Source organism: Hipposideros armiger, unplaced genomic scaffold, assembly GCF_001890085.2.
Source record: "Hipposideros armiger isolate ML-2016 unplaced genomic scaffold, ASM189008v1 scaffold_302, whole genome shotgun sequence".
Classification (NCBI taxonomy): Eukaryota; Metazoa; Chordata; class Mammalia; order Chiroptera; family Hipposideridae; genus Hipposideros; species Hipposideros armiger.
Window position 1 is genome coordinate 1,406,077 of NW_017731652.1, and position 14,166 is coordinate 1,420,242.

The 14,166-nt window shown below is 40.1% G+C and overlaps 1 protein-coding gene across 1 annotated transcript in view; it reads left to right on the forward strand.

The window, feature by feature from the left end:
• MYO9A (myosin IXA) overlaps positions 1-14,166 on the forward strand; it is a 282,854-nt gene that overhangs the window by 125,844 nt on the left and 142,844 nt on the right. Inside the window, exon 11 of the mRNA XM_019659575.1 lies at positions 7,536-7,657. Within this exon, the coding sequence (XP_019515120.1) occupies positions 7,536-7,657 (122 nt within the window). The remainder of the gene's footprint in view (positions 1-7,535; positions 7,658-14,166) is intronic.

Sequence of the window (14,166 nt, forward strand, 5' to 3'; positions counted from 1 at the left end):
AGCTTGAAGTACCTCTGTTTGGTTAAAGGCTTATAAGGACAGCATAGTCTGGTCACCTTGATGAATGCTTAGAGTTTTTAACATGTAACCTTTTAGCTAGACTCTTCGATAGAGCTGTTAAAAGATAGTACAATTTGTTATAATATTAGCTAACGTTATGTAATGCCTACTCTTTATTAGGCAGGTACTATTATTTTTATTCTAGTTTTACAGATGATTCCCAAAGCCGGTATTCAAATCTTAACATTCTGTTTCTATAGTTCTTGCTTTTAACCAAAAGCTGAGCTGGTGGATTGTTCTTGACTTAGTCCAGTGTTACTTTTAACTGGATAATGTACGAGTAAGTTAGTATTTTATCTCTTGTATATGTGTCGGAGGGGTGGAGGGATGCATTTTGTTGACTGTTCTGTATTTACAAAGCAAAGCATCACTTACTCTGTAGATCATTAAGCCGAACTGGTTAAATTGCTTTTGAAGGAGAAATGTATTCTGCTGCAAACTGAAATTTTCTTACCTTTTCTAGAAGTCTAGATTAAACATGGAGGAGCCACAAGAAATGCCTTATGTCAAAACACCTGTAAAAGTAAAATCTTACAGTTCATGGACAATGTGTTCAAAACTACTTGGGGGTGGGTGGGTGATTATCATTGATTTACTACTCTGAATGTCATAATTTTGGGCAGTGTGGTGGAATTATGGACCAGAAGACTTAGATTCTAAGGCATTTTTTTTTTCAAGTCTCAGTATTCTCTTCTGTAATTTGTGATGTAATAGGTATTGTTTTGATGTAATTTCTTGAAAGTTTAGAAACCTTACACCTCTCTGCCATCTCGTCTCCTGTTCTTCTTTTCTCTTCTTCATGTTTTTCTGCTTAAAATAGATTTGTTGAGAATAAGATATTTAAGGCATTTTAAATATTGTGTTCTATTTATTTGTGTATCAATGGTACCTAGTATGAGATGGGTGTATCTGGTGACTATTTGTTAAATTCAGTTGAATACAAAATCAGTTAAGTAGATAAAAATTTTTGAAAAATAAGATAGAAATAGAAAAGCTTCAAAGATGCTTTGGGAGGAAACATCTTGAAAAGCTTGATTACTGAAGTATTCACTTCTAAATTTTGTCCGAAAGTAGTACATATGCACATAGGATGTGATAATTTTCATCCAGGATAGTAAGTGCTATAATCAGATATGAGGCAAAATAGTGATAGAAAGGATGAAGTTGATTAGAATTTTCAGAAAGTCTGCAAAGATTTCCCAGGGGTGATTCTGGAATATAGTTTTGAATGGAAGGTTGAGCTCACATTGTCAATGAAGAAAATATATTTTAAACAAACGTGACCCTGTCCTTTGTGAGGCATAACTGTGAGGCATAAAGTGGTTGGCACTTCTTATGAATTGAAAATAGTTCATTATAGGTAAATTATAGGATATAAGGATGCAGGCAGAAAGAAAGATAAGTTTGATGAAATAGCCTAGTGTCAGATAGTTGTGGGCCTTACATATCATGCAGAGATTAGAATTTTTCTTTAAGAGAACTAGGATGCATTTGAAGTATATTTAGCAGAGGATTTGAATTAGGGAAGGTGGACTGGAGTGTAGGACATAATCTGGGAGCCAGCTGAAGTAGTGTGGGCAAGTGATTCAGTCCTGAATCAAGGTTTCAGTAGGGATAATGGGGAATAAGAGACAGACCAAACAAGGCTTCTGTGACCTGAAAATATATCTCCTGTTGTCATTTGTAATACTGCTGTCTTCTTATTTCCTTTACTTGTTCAGAATTATCTTTCAGGTCATTAATTCATCAGTAAATTGAGTAACAGTTGTGTGTCAGGCACTGTGCTAGGCATTGAAGATAGAAAATTTAGAGTGCAGGGATCTTATTTGAGGAGATTATAATGTAGTGAATTTTTCTTCTGTCTATTGCACTTCTGGGGATGTTAGACTAGAAATTTTGACGAAACTTGCCTTGAAGAACACCTAAAATAACAACAAAGTTTATTTGAAGGCATTTGACTACCTTCAAATAAGTAAAGTTTTATAGGGCTTAGATCTGTAAGAAGGGTTTCCTTCCTCATCTGTAAGACGAGGAGGAGTCCAGCATTTGGGGACTGCTTTGTCTCTAGAGACACTTTTCTATTCTGGTAGAGGGATGCTGATTCTCTGAAAGTCAGGCTTAAGAATCGAGAAGCTGAAAAGGTTTTTTTCCAGGTTCAAGAGCAAGGAGGAGCTCCCTGGCAACCTCCACAGGCTTTAGGCTGAGACCCTAGTAGTTAAAACAACTTTATGTTTGTAAGTAGACTTTACCAAATAATATGAAAAAAATTCCAAAACTGACATAAGAAATACAAAATCTGATTCTATAACTATTACAGAAATTGAATATGTAGTTAAAAACCTTTCCATAAAGAACATTTTAAGCCAAGATGGCTCCACTGGTGAACTCTACCAGCATTGAAAGAAGAAATAATATCAGTTTGAGGTAAATCCTTATGTGAAATAGGAAAAAAGGATCAATTCTCAATGCATTTTAGAGATCCAGGATAACATTGATATCCAAATCTGTTAAAGATATTAGAAATAAAAATTAAAGTCAATTTCACCCATAGATTCAAAAAATTTAAACAAATATTAGCAAACCAAATTCAGCAAGATACATAAAATGATAATATTGGATTGTCAGAAAAATCATGACGCATGTTTGCAACAGATAGCACTAGTTCATTTTTGGAAGTACTAGAGTTATTTGCATCTATGTTATTGCTATATATTTTAACAGCTGACAGTTCTAGCTTCATTCTAAAAAAAAAAAAGAGCGATTTGGTTGAGTTTTGGAGCGCTTACAGCAAGTTGAAGATGGAAGACCAAACTGTATTTTTGCCATATTTTACTGTTTTACTTCCATAAAGAGAAGAACGCACATCAATCTTGTGAAAAGTTGTATAAAGTTTACGGTGACAATGCTCTACAAGAATGTCAGTGCCAAAAGTATAACTTTTGCACTGTGTTGTACAGCTGAAACTAATTCTAAAAAATGTGTATTTCACAATAAAAAATAATTATAAAATAAAAAAAGAATATCAGTGCCAACGATGGTTCACGAAATTCTGTGCTGGTGATTTTGATCTCAACGATGCTCCCCGGTCAGGGAGGCCCACCAAGGTTGATGATGACAAAATAAAGGCATTGATCAAGTCAAACCCATGTTACATGACACGAGAGATTGCAGAAACATTGAACATCCATCATTCAAGCGTTCACGATCACCTGAAGAAGCTGGGATACGTAAGCAAGCTCGATATTTAGGTTCCGCATGAACTCAAAGAAGTTCATTTGATGGCACGTATAAACATCTGCAATATGCTCATTAAACGTGAGGAAAACGATCCTTTTTTGAAGTGACTGATAACTGGTGTTGAGAAGTGGATTGTTTACAACAATGTGGTGTGCAAACGGTCTTGGTCCTGATGTGATGATTCACCTCAAACGACACTGAAAGCAGACATTCATCAGAGGAAGGTTATGCTCTCAGTGTGGAGGGATTTTAAAGGTGGTGTGTTTTTCGAGCTCCTACCAAGGAACCAAACAATCAATTCGAATGTGTACTGTTGGCAATTGGACAGTTTGAACGAATCTATCATCCAGAAACGTCCAGAGCTTGTTAATTGTAAAGGAATTGTGTTCCATCGCAACAACGCGAGACCACACACAAGTTTGATCACCTGTCAAAAATTATTGCCACACCCACCACACTCACCTGACCTTGCCTCTTCAGAGTTCCATTTGTTTCGCTCTCTTCAAAACTCCTTGCATGGTATAACGTTCATCTAGATGAAGCTGTAAATCAGCACCTTGTTCAGTTTTTCACAAATAAATACAGGTCCTTCTATGCATGAGGAATTATGAAACTCGCTGAAAGATGGCAAAAGGTTATCGGACAAAACGGGCAATGTGTCATTGATTGATCTTTGTGTTTTATATAAATAAATGACCTTTGAAAAACATAGACAAAATACGTCATGACTTTTCTGACAACCCAATAAATACATCAGAACAAAGTGGAGTTCTTTCCTGATGTGTGTTAACGTCTAACCACCAATCAATTTAATTCATCTTTTAACAAAACAAAGAAAAAACCTCACGGTGATCTCAATAGAAGTTTAAAAAGCATTTGATAAAATTATATATCTATTCATGTTAAGAAAATTTTTTTTAGCAAACTACATATAGAAGGGAACTTCCTGATAAAGAGCATTTACAAAAAACTTAACAAGGAATATCATAGTTAACTGAAACAGACTGAATGCTTTCTCCCTAAGATTGAGAACAAGGCAAAGGTGTTTCCTAAGAGTTTTTTTTTCCTTGAACATAGGCATGTGAGGACATCCAAATGGGCAATGATCATGGAAAAGATTTTTTTACTTATTATTCATCAGGGAAATGAAAAACCACAATGATATATCCCTAAGCATTCACCGGAATGACTAAAATGAAAAAGGCTGATAATACAAGTATTAAAGAGGTACCATGCATGGGAAAGTCCCATGCACTTGTGGTGGGTATATAAATTGGTACAACCACTTTAGAAAGTTGTTTGGCAGTATCTGTTGAGGTTATACATGTGTAATTTTCACTTTCAAAATGTATATAAATGCATACCAACAGTTTTGTGCAGAAATGTTCATAATGGCATTATTTTTAATGGCCCCAAATTGGGAATAACTGTAATGTCTATCAATAGTACAATGAGCGAATACATTGTATATACTCTGTAGCATTTGTTCTCAATGTTTTTTTCTTCCCTTTACCCCTACTGATAGCATCAGCATCACTGATGAACTTGTTAGAGATGGGATTACTGAGTCATTTATTGTCTCTTTGTAGCCTTTGTGTTCAAGTCAGTTTTGCCTGGTGTAAGTATTACTATCCCATCTTTCAATCTGAAGTGAGTTTCTTGTAGGCAGTATATGTAAGGGTCTTGTTTTCTTTTCCATTCAGCCCTCCTATGTCTTTTGATCGGAGGATTTAATCCATTTACATTGAAAGTAATTGTTGATAGACATGTAGCTATCGTCATTTTATTATTCATAATTTTGCTCCTTCCCCTACCCCCCATTTTAAAGAAGTTCCTCTAACATTCCTTGTGATACTGGTATGATGGTGACACTCCTTTAGCTATTCTTGCCTGAGAAGTTCTTTATCTGTCCTTTAATTTTAAATGGTAGTCTTGCTGGGTAGAGTACCTGTGGTTGTAGGTCTTTACTTTTCATCACGTTGAATATTTCCTGCCAATTCTTCCTGGCCTGCAAAGTTTCTGTTGAGAAATCAGCTGACAATCTTATGGGAGCTCCCTTATAAGTTACTAGTTACCTTTCTCTTGCTGCTCTTAGGAGTCTCTCTTTGTGTTTAACCTTTTCCATTTCAATTATAATGTTTCTTAGTGAAGGCCTCTTTGGGATCATCTTGTTTGGAACTCTTTGTGCTACCTGGATTTGTATGTCTGTTTCCTTTGCCAGGTGAGGAAAGTTTTTAGTCATTATTTCTTCAAATAGGTTCTCAATCCTTTGCTTTCTTCTTCTTCTGGTATCCCTATGATGTGAATGTTGTTATGCTTGATGTTGTCCCATAGGTTTATTAACCTATCCCCAATTTAGGGGGTTCTTTTTTCTTTTTGATGTCTGATTGGGTTTTTTCTGTTGTCTTCCAAATCACTGATTCGATCTTCTGCCTCATCTAGTTTGCTGGTGATTCCTTCTAGTGCATTCTTCAATTCAGTAATTGTGTACTTCACTTCTAACTTTTTTTTTTTTTAAATGGTGTCTGTGGCCTTTTCTATGCTTGCTATCTCTCTGTTGAAGTTCTCACTATAACCATTATTTTGAACTCTGGTAGGTTGCTTGCCTCCATTTCATTTACTTATTTTTCTGGAGTCTTCTGTTTTTTCATTTGGTACATGTTTCCTTGTTTCCTCATTTTGGCTGCCTCTCTGTGTTTATTTCTATGTATTGGGTAGATCTGCTATATCTCCCAGTCTTGGCTGGGTGACCTTACACAGTAGATGTCCCGGAACAGTGTGTCTGGTCACCTGCTCTCTGGATGCTTCACAAGTGCCTCTTATGTGCCTTCCTGTTATAGTTGAGCCTTGATTTGTGTTGGCTCGTCAGTGGGTGGGTTTTGCTCTCAGGCTGATTGGCTGTGGGGTTTGGCCATGTCCACAGCTTATGGGCTGCTGTGTGGGAGGCTTACCCCACTGAGTGGGATTTGCCCCAGTGGCCTCTGGTGCCTGTTGTAACCAGCTTTTGTGTGTGCCACTTGTGGGGCTGATTGGGCGGTGCTCTGTTGTGGTCTGAAGCCAACCTTCAAGTAATTTGGTTTTGGGGTCTCGGGAGGTGCAGGCCCAGGTCACCTACTGCCTGTGACCAATTGGGGTACTACTTGGTAGGAGCTGCAAAGTGATCTGCAGTTTTTCGCTCTCTGGAGGTACGTGTAAGAGGCCATAATGTGAACTGAGGATGTCTGCCACTAGTACCGGGCCTAGATTAGCTCTGCAAAAGCCAGGACACCCCGAGGCCTCCTGCCACCTTCCAGTTTCCTTAAGGTTCAGCCACTTATAAAGCCTCGTGTGGTACGCAAGTTCAATAAGATGGGGTCTCATGGAGTCACTAGAATGGGAAGAGTTGTGTTTGCTTGTTTAATGTAGATTCTAGTTGGGTGCCAGTGCTGAGCCTGGAGTTATCAGCAAAAGTCTCAGAGCTTATCGAGGCCAGTTGCCACCCGCCTGGTGTCCATGGACTGAAATAGTTTTCCTAGAAAGAGTGTAGTGTGGGCGGGGCTGGCTGCTCACGAAGAAAGTGCCGATGGCCTTTGGGAAGTTGGGTGGGGCAGGGTCTCAGGGAGTCAGCAGGGTGGAGCAGCGGAACTCACCAGACCAATTCAGGTTCAGATTTGGCCTGTCCTGGAGGGCTCAGCACAGGAAAGATGGCACCCTCCTGAGGGCTGCAGGGGAGCAGGACCCTCCACACAGGGAAAATGGCGATTGTCTTCCATCCCTTGCCCCAGAGCCACACACCTCATCTCCCCCTCAAATGCCTCTAATGCCCACTGAGTCACTGTCCCTCCACAGGAGGCCAGTCTGAGTGTCTGTAAGTGTGTCTGTGTGCATGTCATTTCAAAGAATGTCTCCCACAGCTCCGTCCCACCGGGCTGGCCCATTTTTTTCACAGCCAGATGTTGTGGGGGCCCTCTTCCTGGCACCAGTACTCTGGGCTGGGCAGCCTGGTGTGGGGCAGGAGCCCGTTGCTCTTCCTGGGGGAACCTCCACAACTAAGATATCCCTTTTGATTCTCAACCATCACACAGAAGTTTGGGGTCAGCCCATTTTGCATCTCCACCCCTCCTACCAGTCTCGACATGCTTCTTTATATCCTTAGTTATAAAACTTCTGTTCAGCCAGACTCCAGATGGTTCTCCAAGTTGATCTATAATTTAGTTGTAAATTTAATGTGAATAAATTGTTACTTTGTTATTTCTTAGGAGGAATATAGAACTGAAGGTATCAGCTGGCACAATATAGATTATATCGATAACACCTGTTGCATTAATCTTATTAGCAAGAAACCAACAGGACTGCTCCATCTTCTCGATGAAGAAAGCAAGTGAGTATGCTTCTTTTCAATTTTGTTATTGACCATTTGGGTTTTTCATGTCGTCTTAAGTCCTAAGCTTTCTTTTTACATTATCAAATAAAGAGTCAAAGTTTCCCTTGTATGCAGTTTTTCATGTTTCTAGGAACATTGGGTGGATTTCACCACTGAATTCATTAAAAAATTTTTTTTCCAGATTTCTTCCACAGAGTCACTTTGATGTTAAATTTGTTGGCATTAATTTATTTTGCTGTTGTGTGTTCCTCTCTTTTTGAATTGAATTTTATATGTGCGATGTGTTTGCTGTTTTCATGTTTAGCAGAAAAGCATATCACGATAGATTAGTGATGCTGCCACAGTTCTGCAGGTGGTAAGTGGCAACATATGCCAAATATTTACCGTCCCGTGTCAGCACTGTTCAGTATACCAAACTTATCTATAAGCTTCAGAAATAAAGCTTTATGTAGCATCCTCCAGAGTGTTCTCAGTGCTCTATAAAGTATTATTTATTGTTAAATTATCCTAAAAGATGGCAGAACTAGAATTGGAGAAACTGAAGTGATAGAGTGTGTGTAGGTTTTCTACGACTCTTTAGTAGAATATTTAGAATAAATGGAATTAGATCACCTGATACCTAGCTTAATATTGTACTCATTAATTTAGGAATAAAATAACGGGGATTTACTATTATAGGTAGGATATTCATACATCATGTTTGTGTGGGACAATCTAACGTTTATGACTGTTGTCCAGTTTAGTTATTAAAGTGCCTACTTTTACTCTCAGAATATCCTGGGTAAGTTTTGTCACCCTATTAATGTGCCATAAACACATAATTGCTATATATATTAATATGGCAGAATGCAAAATATATTGGAGACTGCTAACAGTTACATCTACCTACTCTATCACTAGCCAATTTCCATTAATCTAAATGAATAAAATGCAGTTGACACTAAAAATATTTTAATTTTATGGCCACAGTTGTGTAAAAGTTGCTTGTTTTGCTCTATATGCTCTGAGACACATATTATGTCTTACAAAATTGTAAGGTTAGTAGTTCTTAGCTCTGTTTGAGTACCTTCTTGTGTATTTTGTTTTGGAAAGCTTCATATGCAGTTTTGGTATTATGTGTTGAGAGACATTATGGTTGATAGGAAATGATAAGCAGCTTGTTTGAGGTATTTTTTGGTAACAAAGAGAACAAAAATATATAAGCAATTTGAGAAACAGATCATATAGGTACTAAAGGATGGACTTAAGATTCAAACCCTCCAGGTATTTCTGACTAATTGTCTTGTGCTTTAATGTATTGTCTTATATTGCTTTCTGTTAATATGTAGGCTATAGAGTTAGAATTTCAGGGTTATATCCCATCTATATTAACTACCTTTGGCAAATCTCTTATTATCTTTGATCTTCAGTTTTCTGGCATGCAAAAAGGAAATGATAATGACAAATAATGTCTGCAATATGAGGTACGATCAAACAATATGTTGAATGTTTAAATAAAAAAAATTATTACAGTACAAGACACATTGCCCTTAATCCTCCTCAAAATACTTCCCCTCTCTTCAAATGCACTTATTCCATCATTCTTGCCACTTTTTGAAGCAGTTTTGGAAGTCCTCTTTCATGAGTGTTTTTAGTTGCACTGTCATGGCTGCCTCAATGTCCTGAATCATTTTGATTTTTGGAAAGAGCCAGAAGTCTCACGGTGCCAGGTCTGGTGAATAAGGTGGATGAGGATACACCATGTTTTTACTTGACAGAAATTGCTGTATATCAGAAGCGATGTGTGACATGGAACATTGTCATGATGGAGGATGATTTACCACACACTTTAAAACACAACTTCTCCCAACTGTAGTTCATACCTGACTGACTGCACCGAACAAGTTGAAACTTGTCATTGACTGGTACTAAGGTTCAACGTGTTGCTTCCCATATTGAAGATCTCTGCCTTTTTGTTGGATGGCACTTGGCAGCAGCATTCACCATATTTATTGATCACAATGGAAAGGCTCCGTGTCACACATCACTTCAGGTATACGGCAATTTCTGTCAAAAACATTATGGATTATGTCGCAGAAATGACATGAGGAATGCTCCTTGAAATCTCTCCTGGAAGTTACAACAAACTGAATAGCTGTAATTCAACAAAAGATAACTTAAGCAACATACGAGCACTTCTGAGAGACCAGCACATTGAATCACCTGAAGGTGGGCAAATTGGGCGATTAGGGATGGAGGGAAGTGCAGAGACTAGGGCTACATGCTGCAGGATGTAGTCCAGAGCTCACTGTGGTCTTGGGAGAGGGAAGAATCCAGGCTGTAGGTGTGCACTCCCTGTCGGATCAGCATATAATACAGCTGAACCCAGCATTTGGAGCTGAGACCTCGGGTGAGAGCTGTGGTTTAAGCTCTCATTGCCCGGCAGAAATCATATACACAGAGCCTGGTTGACTCCCCCCACCACCAAGAGCTTACCTCACCCCCACCCTCCCAGTGCTGGAAGTGAGCTCCAGAAGAAATGGTAGCAGGATCAGATTGAAGAACAGAATCTACTGCTCTGAGAACTGGGGCGACAGTCCCCGCAGCCACAGCCCCACAGTGTGACTGACTAATTCTAGCGATAGGGAAAGAGCCGTAGGTATGAGACAGCTGGAGCTTGGTAGTCGCCATTGCTCGGAGCCACAAACTCACCAGCCACCACTCAACAACCCACCCCACACCCACCTTTCTGGTCAGTTTCCTGTGGGAGCAACCAGAGCCACAGAGACACACAGGCTCTGCATCGGACTGCACGGCAGCATTGGGATTTCAGAAGCCCAGAACTCTTATCGCCCTCCACATTTTCCCATGGAGGCGGTGTCCTGAGACCCAGGTGTCCTTCTCACAGCATACCTTCAGGAAAACCCCCACCATCGCATGAGCAGCTGAAACAGCTCAAGAGAGTAAAAACTGTCCTCCTGTCTGACCTCCTTTCTTTGAATATTTCTTTCCTTCATTTAAAAGTAGAAAATTTTTTATTACTCAGAGGATTAGGGGGTGGTAAAACCCTTATCTAGAGACAGTGAGGTGAGCACCTTTCCTGAAGAGAAGCATTCTGTCGTTGAGCCGTGAGGCATGAGTTTTAGAGGCTGGGTTGGCCTAGGTGTAGGAGCTTAGATTTCGTCTCTGTGCCCTGTTGATCCATACATTTTTCTGCGTAGGATAGGAACATGATGGAAGCACGATTGTAGGAAAATTCATTTTGAATCCTGATTTGGTGACTTGAAATAAGATTAGAATCCCTGAAACTATTACTGAGGCTGTTGCTGTACTCTCTGTTTGAAATTATAACAGTGTAATAATCTATTCTAGAATGAATTCAGAGTTCTGAAATGGAAAGGAAGAGCTAGATAGATGGTGGAGATGTTTTGAGGAAGCAGTAGTATTTGAATGTAAAAGTAGGCCTAGGTGAGTAGGAAAATGGCAGTGTTGGCAACATAAAAAGTTAGGTAACAATGACGTCATCCCTATAGGATGCCAGCTAGTGTTCGATGTTTTACTAGTGTTATTTAATTCTACTAGCACTGTGCTACCTCATTGTACTGGTTTTATGGATTTAGGAAACCGTTTCTTAAAGAAGGTTACCTAGCCCAAGATCATAGACAGAAATGGTAACTTAAACTATGACTGTGATTATCTGACACTAAAGGCTATTTTCCTTCTAAAGCAACAATCCTGGTGTCACCTTTATAGCTTAGCAATAGGTCACCCCCTGTAGCTTGGGCTCAGAATGTCCCCTGTCCCAGTTCTCTGTTTCAGAAAATTACCTGGAAATTTATGATTAGTACCCTTAGGCTTATTGATCACAATCTCTATGGTCTGGCATTCTTGCCAGGCTCCTCCCATCATTGTTCCTGGGTTGCTAACGCCACCAGAGAAGCACATCGCCAGAGGGAAGGCTCCATGCAGACTTCTGAAACCATCTTGTAGTCTCTGGGAGAGTGCCCAGATTTTTCCTTAAACACCCCAAGTCGCTCTGAGAACGTTAAGGCAGCTTTTGGAAGTGTTAACCCGCTGCCTTCTCAGACCACTGGTGCTCTGATAATAAACGCTTATTCTGTGACCCAACTCCTGTGTCAGTCTATTGGCTGAGCGGCACAGGCAGCATGAGCTCTGGACTCGGTTGCCCTCCAGTTTCAGTTTCTGGTGACTCTGGGGCAGGACAGCCTCTGGGTTCCTCTGGTAAGTCTTACGGCTTGTGGAGTGTCTCTGGGACTACCTGGGACTGTGCAGATTCCTTGGCATAAGACTGACCTCTGGAAAAGCAGCTGCCGAGTGATTTTGCTCACCAAGGTGGGCTTTGCGCCGGTGCCCGCCTGTCATGGAAGCCTTTCTGCTCAGTTAGGATAGAATAAGCATTTGCTGTGTTTTCCTGTCTCTTCAGTTCTGACCCTTTCCTTTAATTACTGGTTCCGAAAGTGGGGTGGCCCAGGTGTGTGCAGCTGGAGGATTTTGCACTCACTATCTGGGGCTCTTCCTTGAGGGCCATGGGTCGAACTGACCCATTGGTGCCAATAGATGAGGCTGCAATATCTGACAAAGCATAATAATCCCACCAGTAATACATCATTTCTGGTATACAGCAATTTCTGCCAAATAAAAATATTACGGTGTGTCCTCATCCACCTATTCACCGGATCTTCCCCAAAGTCAAAATGACCATGAAAGGTAAGTGTTTTGAATCGATTCAAGACATTGAGGCAGCCATGACAGCACAACTAAAGATATTCACGAAAGAGGACTTCCCGAACTGCTTCAGAAAGTGGCAAGAAAGATGGGATAAGTGTGTTTGAAGCGAGGGGGAGTATTTTGTGGGAGATTAATGGCAATGTGTCTTTTACTGTAATAAATGTTTTTTCAATTTAAATATTCACCGTAGTTTTTGTTCACACCTCATATATGAAGTAAGATGATGTCGTGTCCAAATCTGTCACCTAGCTACATCTGGTTTCTGTATCTGGTATTCGGATCCAAATCTGGTTTTTCTCGTGTTTGTTCGATCCAGGGACTACTTGGATCTGTCTGTGTTAAGTGTGGACCCTTTTATTCCAGCTCCATAATGGGATCTAAGATTTCAATCCGGCTGGGAGCCTGTTAGCAAAAAACTGGGTTATTGGCAAAACTATGGCTATGAGCCATTAATCAAAAAGATATTGATGTTCTATTGCATTTCTATTTGGCCAATGTATATATTAGATTCTGGAGAGCACTGGTTGCTCAATATTTTATTGAATTATTATACTATTTTGCCTCTGGAATTGTTCTATTAAAGGCCTGGTAAATAAGATGAAATTTCTTATGTATAAGCCTTTAAGATAGACGCTGAAAAGAAGGGAAGTAAACTGATGGTTTAGTTCCAGGGAAAGGGGGAATCCACCTGTGTTGTAATCTACTTATAATTGGACACTAACTGTATGTTCAGAAACTTGGTTAAAAGTAAAAGGCTTGTAAGGTTTTTCTGACTCTTAGTAACTTTTAAGATTTTGCAGATAATTTGAAGGGTAAACACAGCTACTGCTGCTTGAGGCTGAGGTAACTGAAGGAAAAAAAAGGCATAATAGTAAGAACTAAGTTTTGCTAATAATTATTTGAACTTCTGTATTTCGGGACTGCTAGAATTCATGTGCCCTTCTCGATGTCAGATATAGGCCAATGTGAGGAAGCTTGGCCTGATGGTCTCCCTATCCTGGCAGGCAGATTCTAGAGAAGGCCAGGGAATTTGTTTGAATATCTTTAACAACTGAAGACAGGGAAGGTGAGGAAAGAAAGGAACAGCGAGACCAGAGACGGGGCCAGACAAGCCAGACTTTTGGCTGCAGTTATAGATAGGCAAAGCCCAAAGCCACGTCAGAGTCACCCCAATAACCCCGGAAGAGGAGCACCAGGGAAAGGAGCCTGCTTTAGATGTGGAAACCCTGACCACTGGAATAAGGAGTGTCCTAATCCTCCAAAACCGCTGTGCCCCCTGTGCAAACTAAAGGGCATTGGAGGAGGGATTGTCCCTCTTTTGAAGGGAGCAGGGAGCAACTCCTTTCCTGCAAATGGCTATAGTTGACTGATGGGCCTGAGGTTCCCAACAGGGCTCCCAAGAAGAAAAAGGCCATTGTCATCACAGGGGAGGAACTGTGGGTGACCCTTGACGTGGCAGGTAAGCCTGTTAATTTCCTGATTGATATGAGAGCCATTTATGCTGCCTCGACCACTCACTCTGAACCTCTGAAACTTGCTTGGTTGTGGGGATAGAGCCCCCAGATTTGGACTCATTTTACTCAGCCTGTTTCTTACTGTTGGCCTGTACCTTAGAGGAAAAGCAAAACGAGCAAATCAGACTTTAAAAAAGACTCTGGAAAAGTTTTGTCAGACCTCTAAGCCTTAGCTCTAATTGCTGCCCATTGCTTTCAATTTTAATCTCAGTTCTGTTATTTCCTGTATTATTAACTTGGGAAAGGTTCAGCTGGCACTCAAGA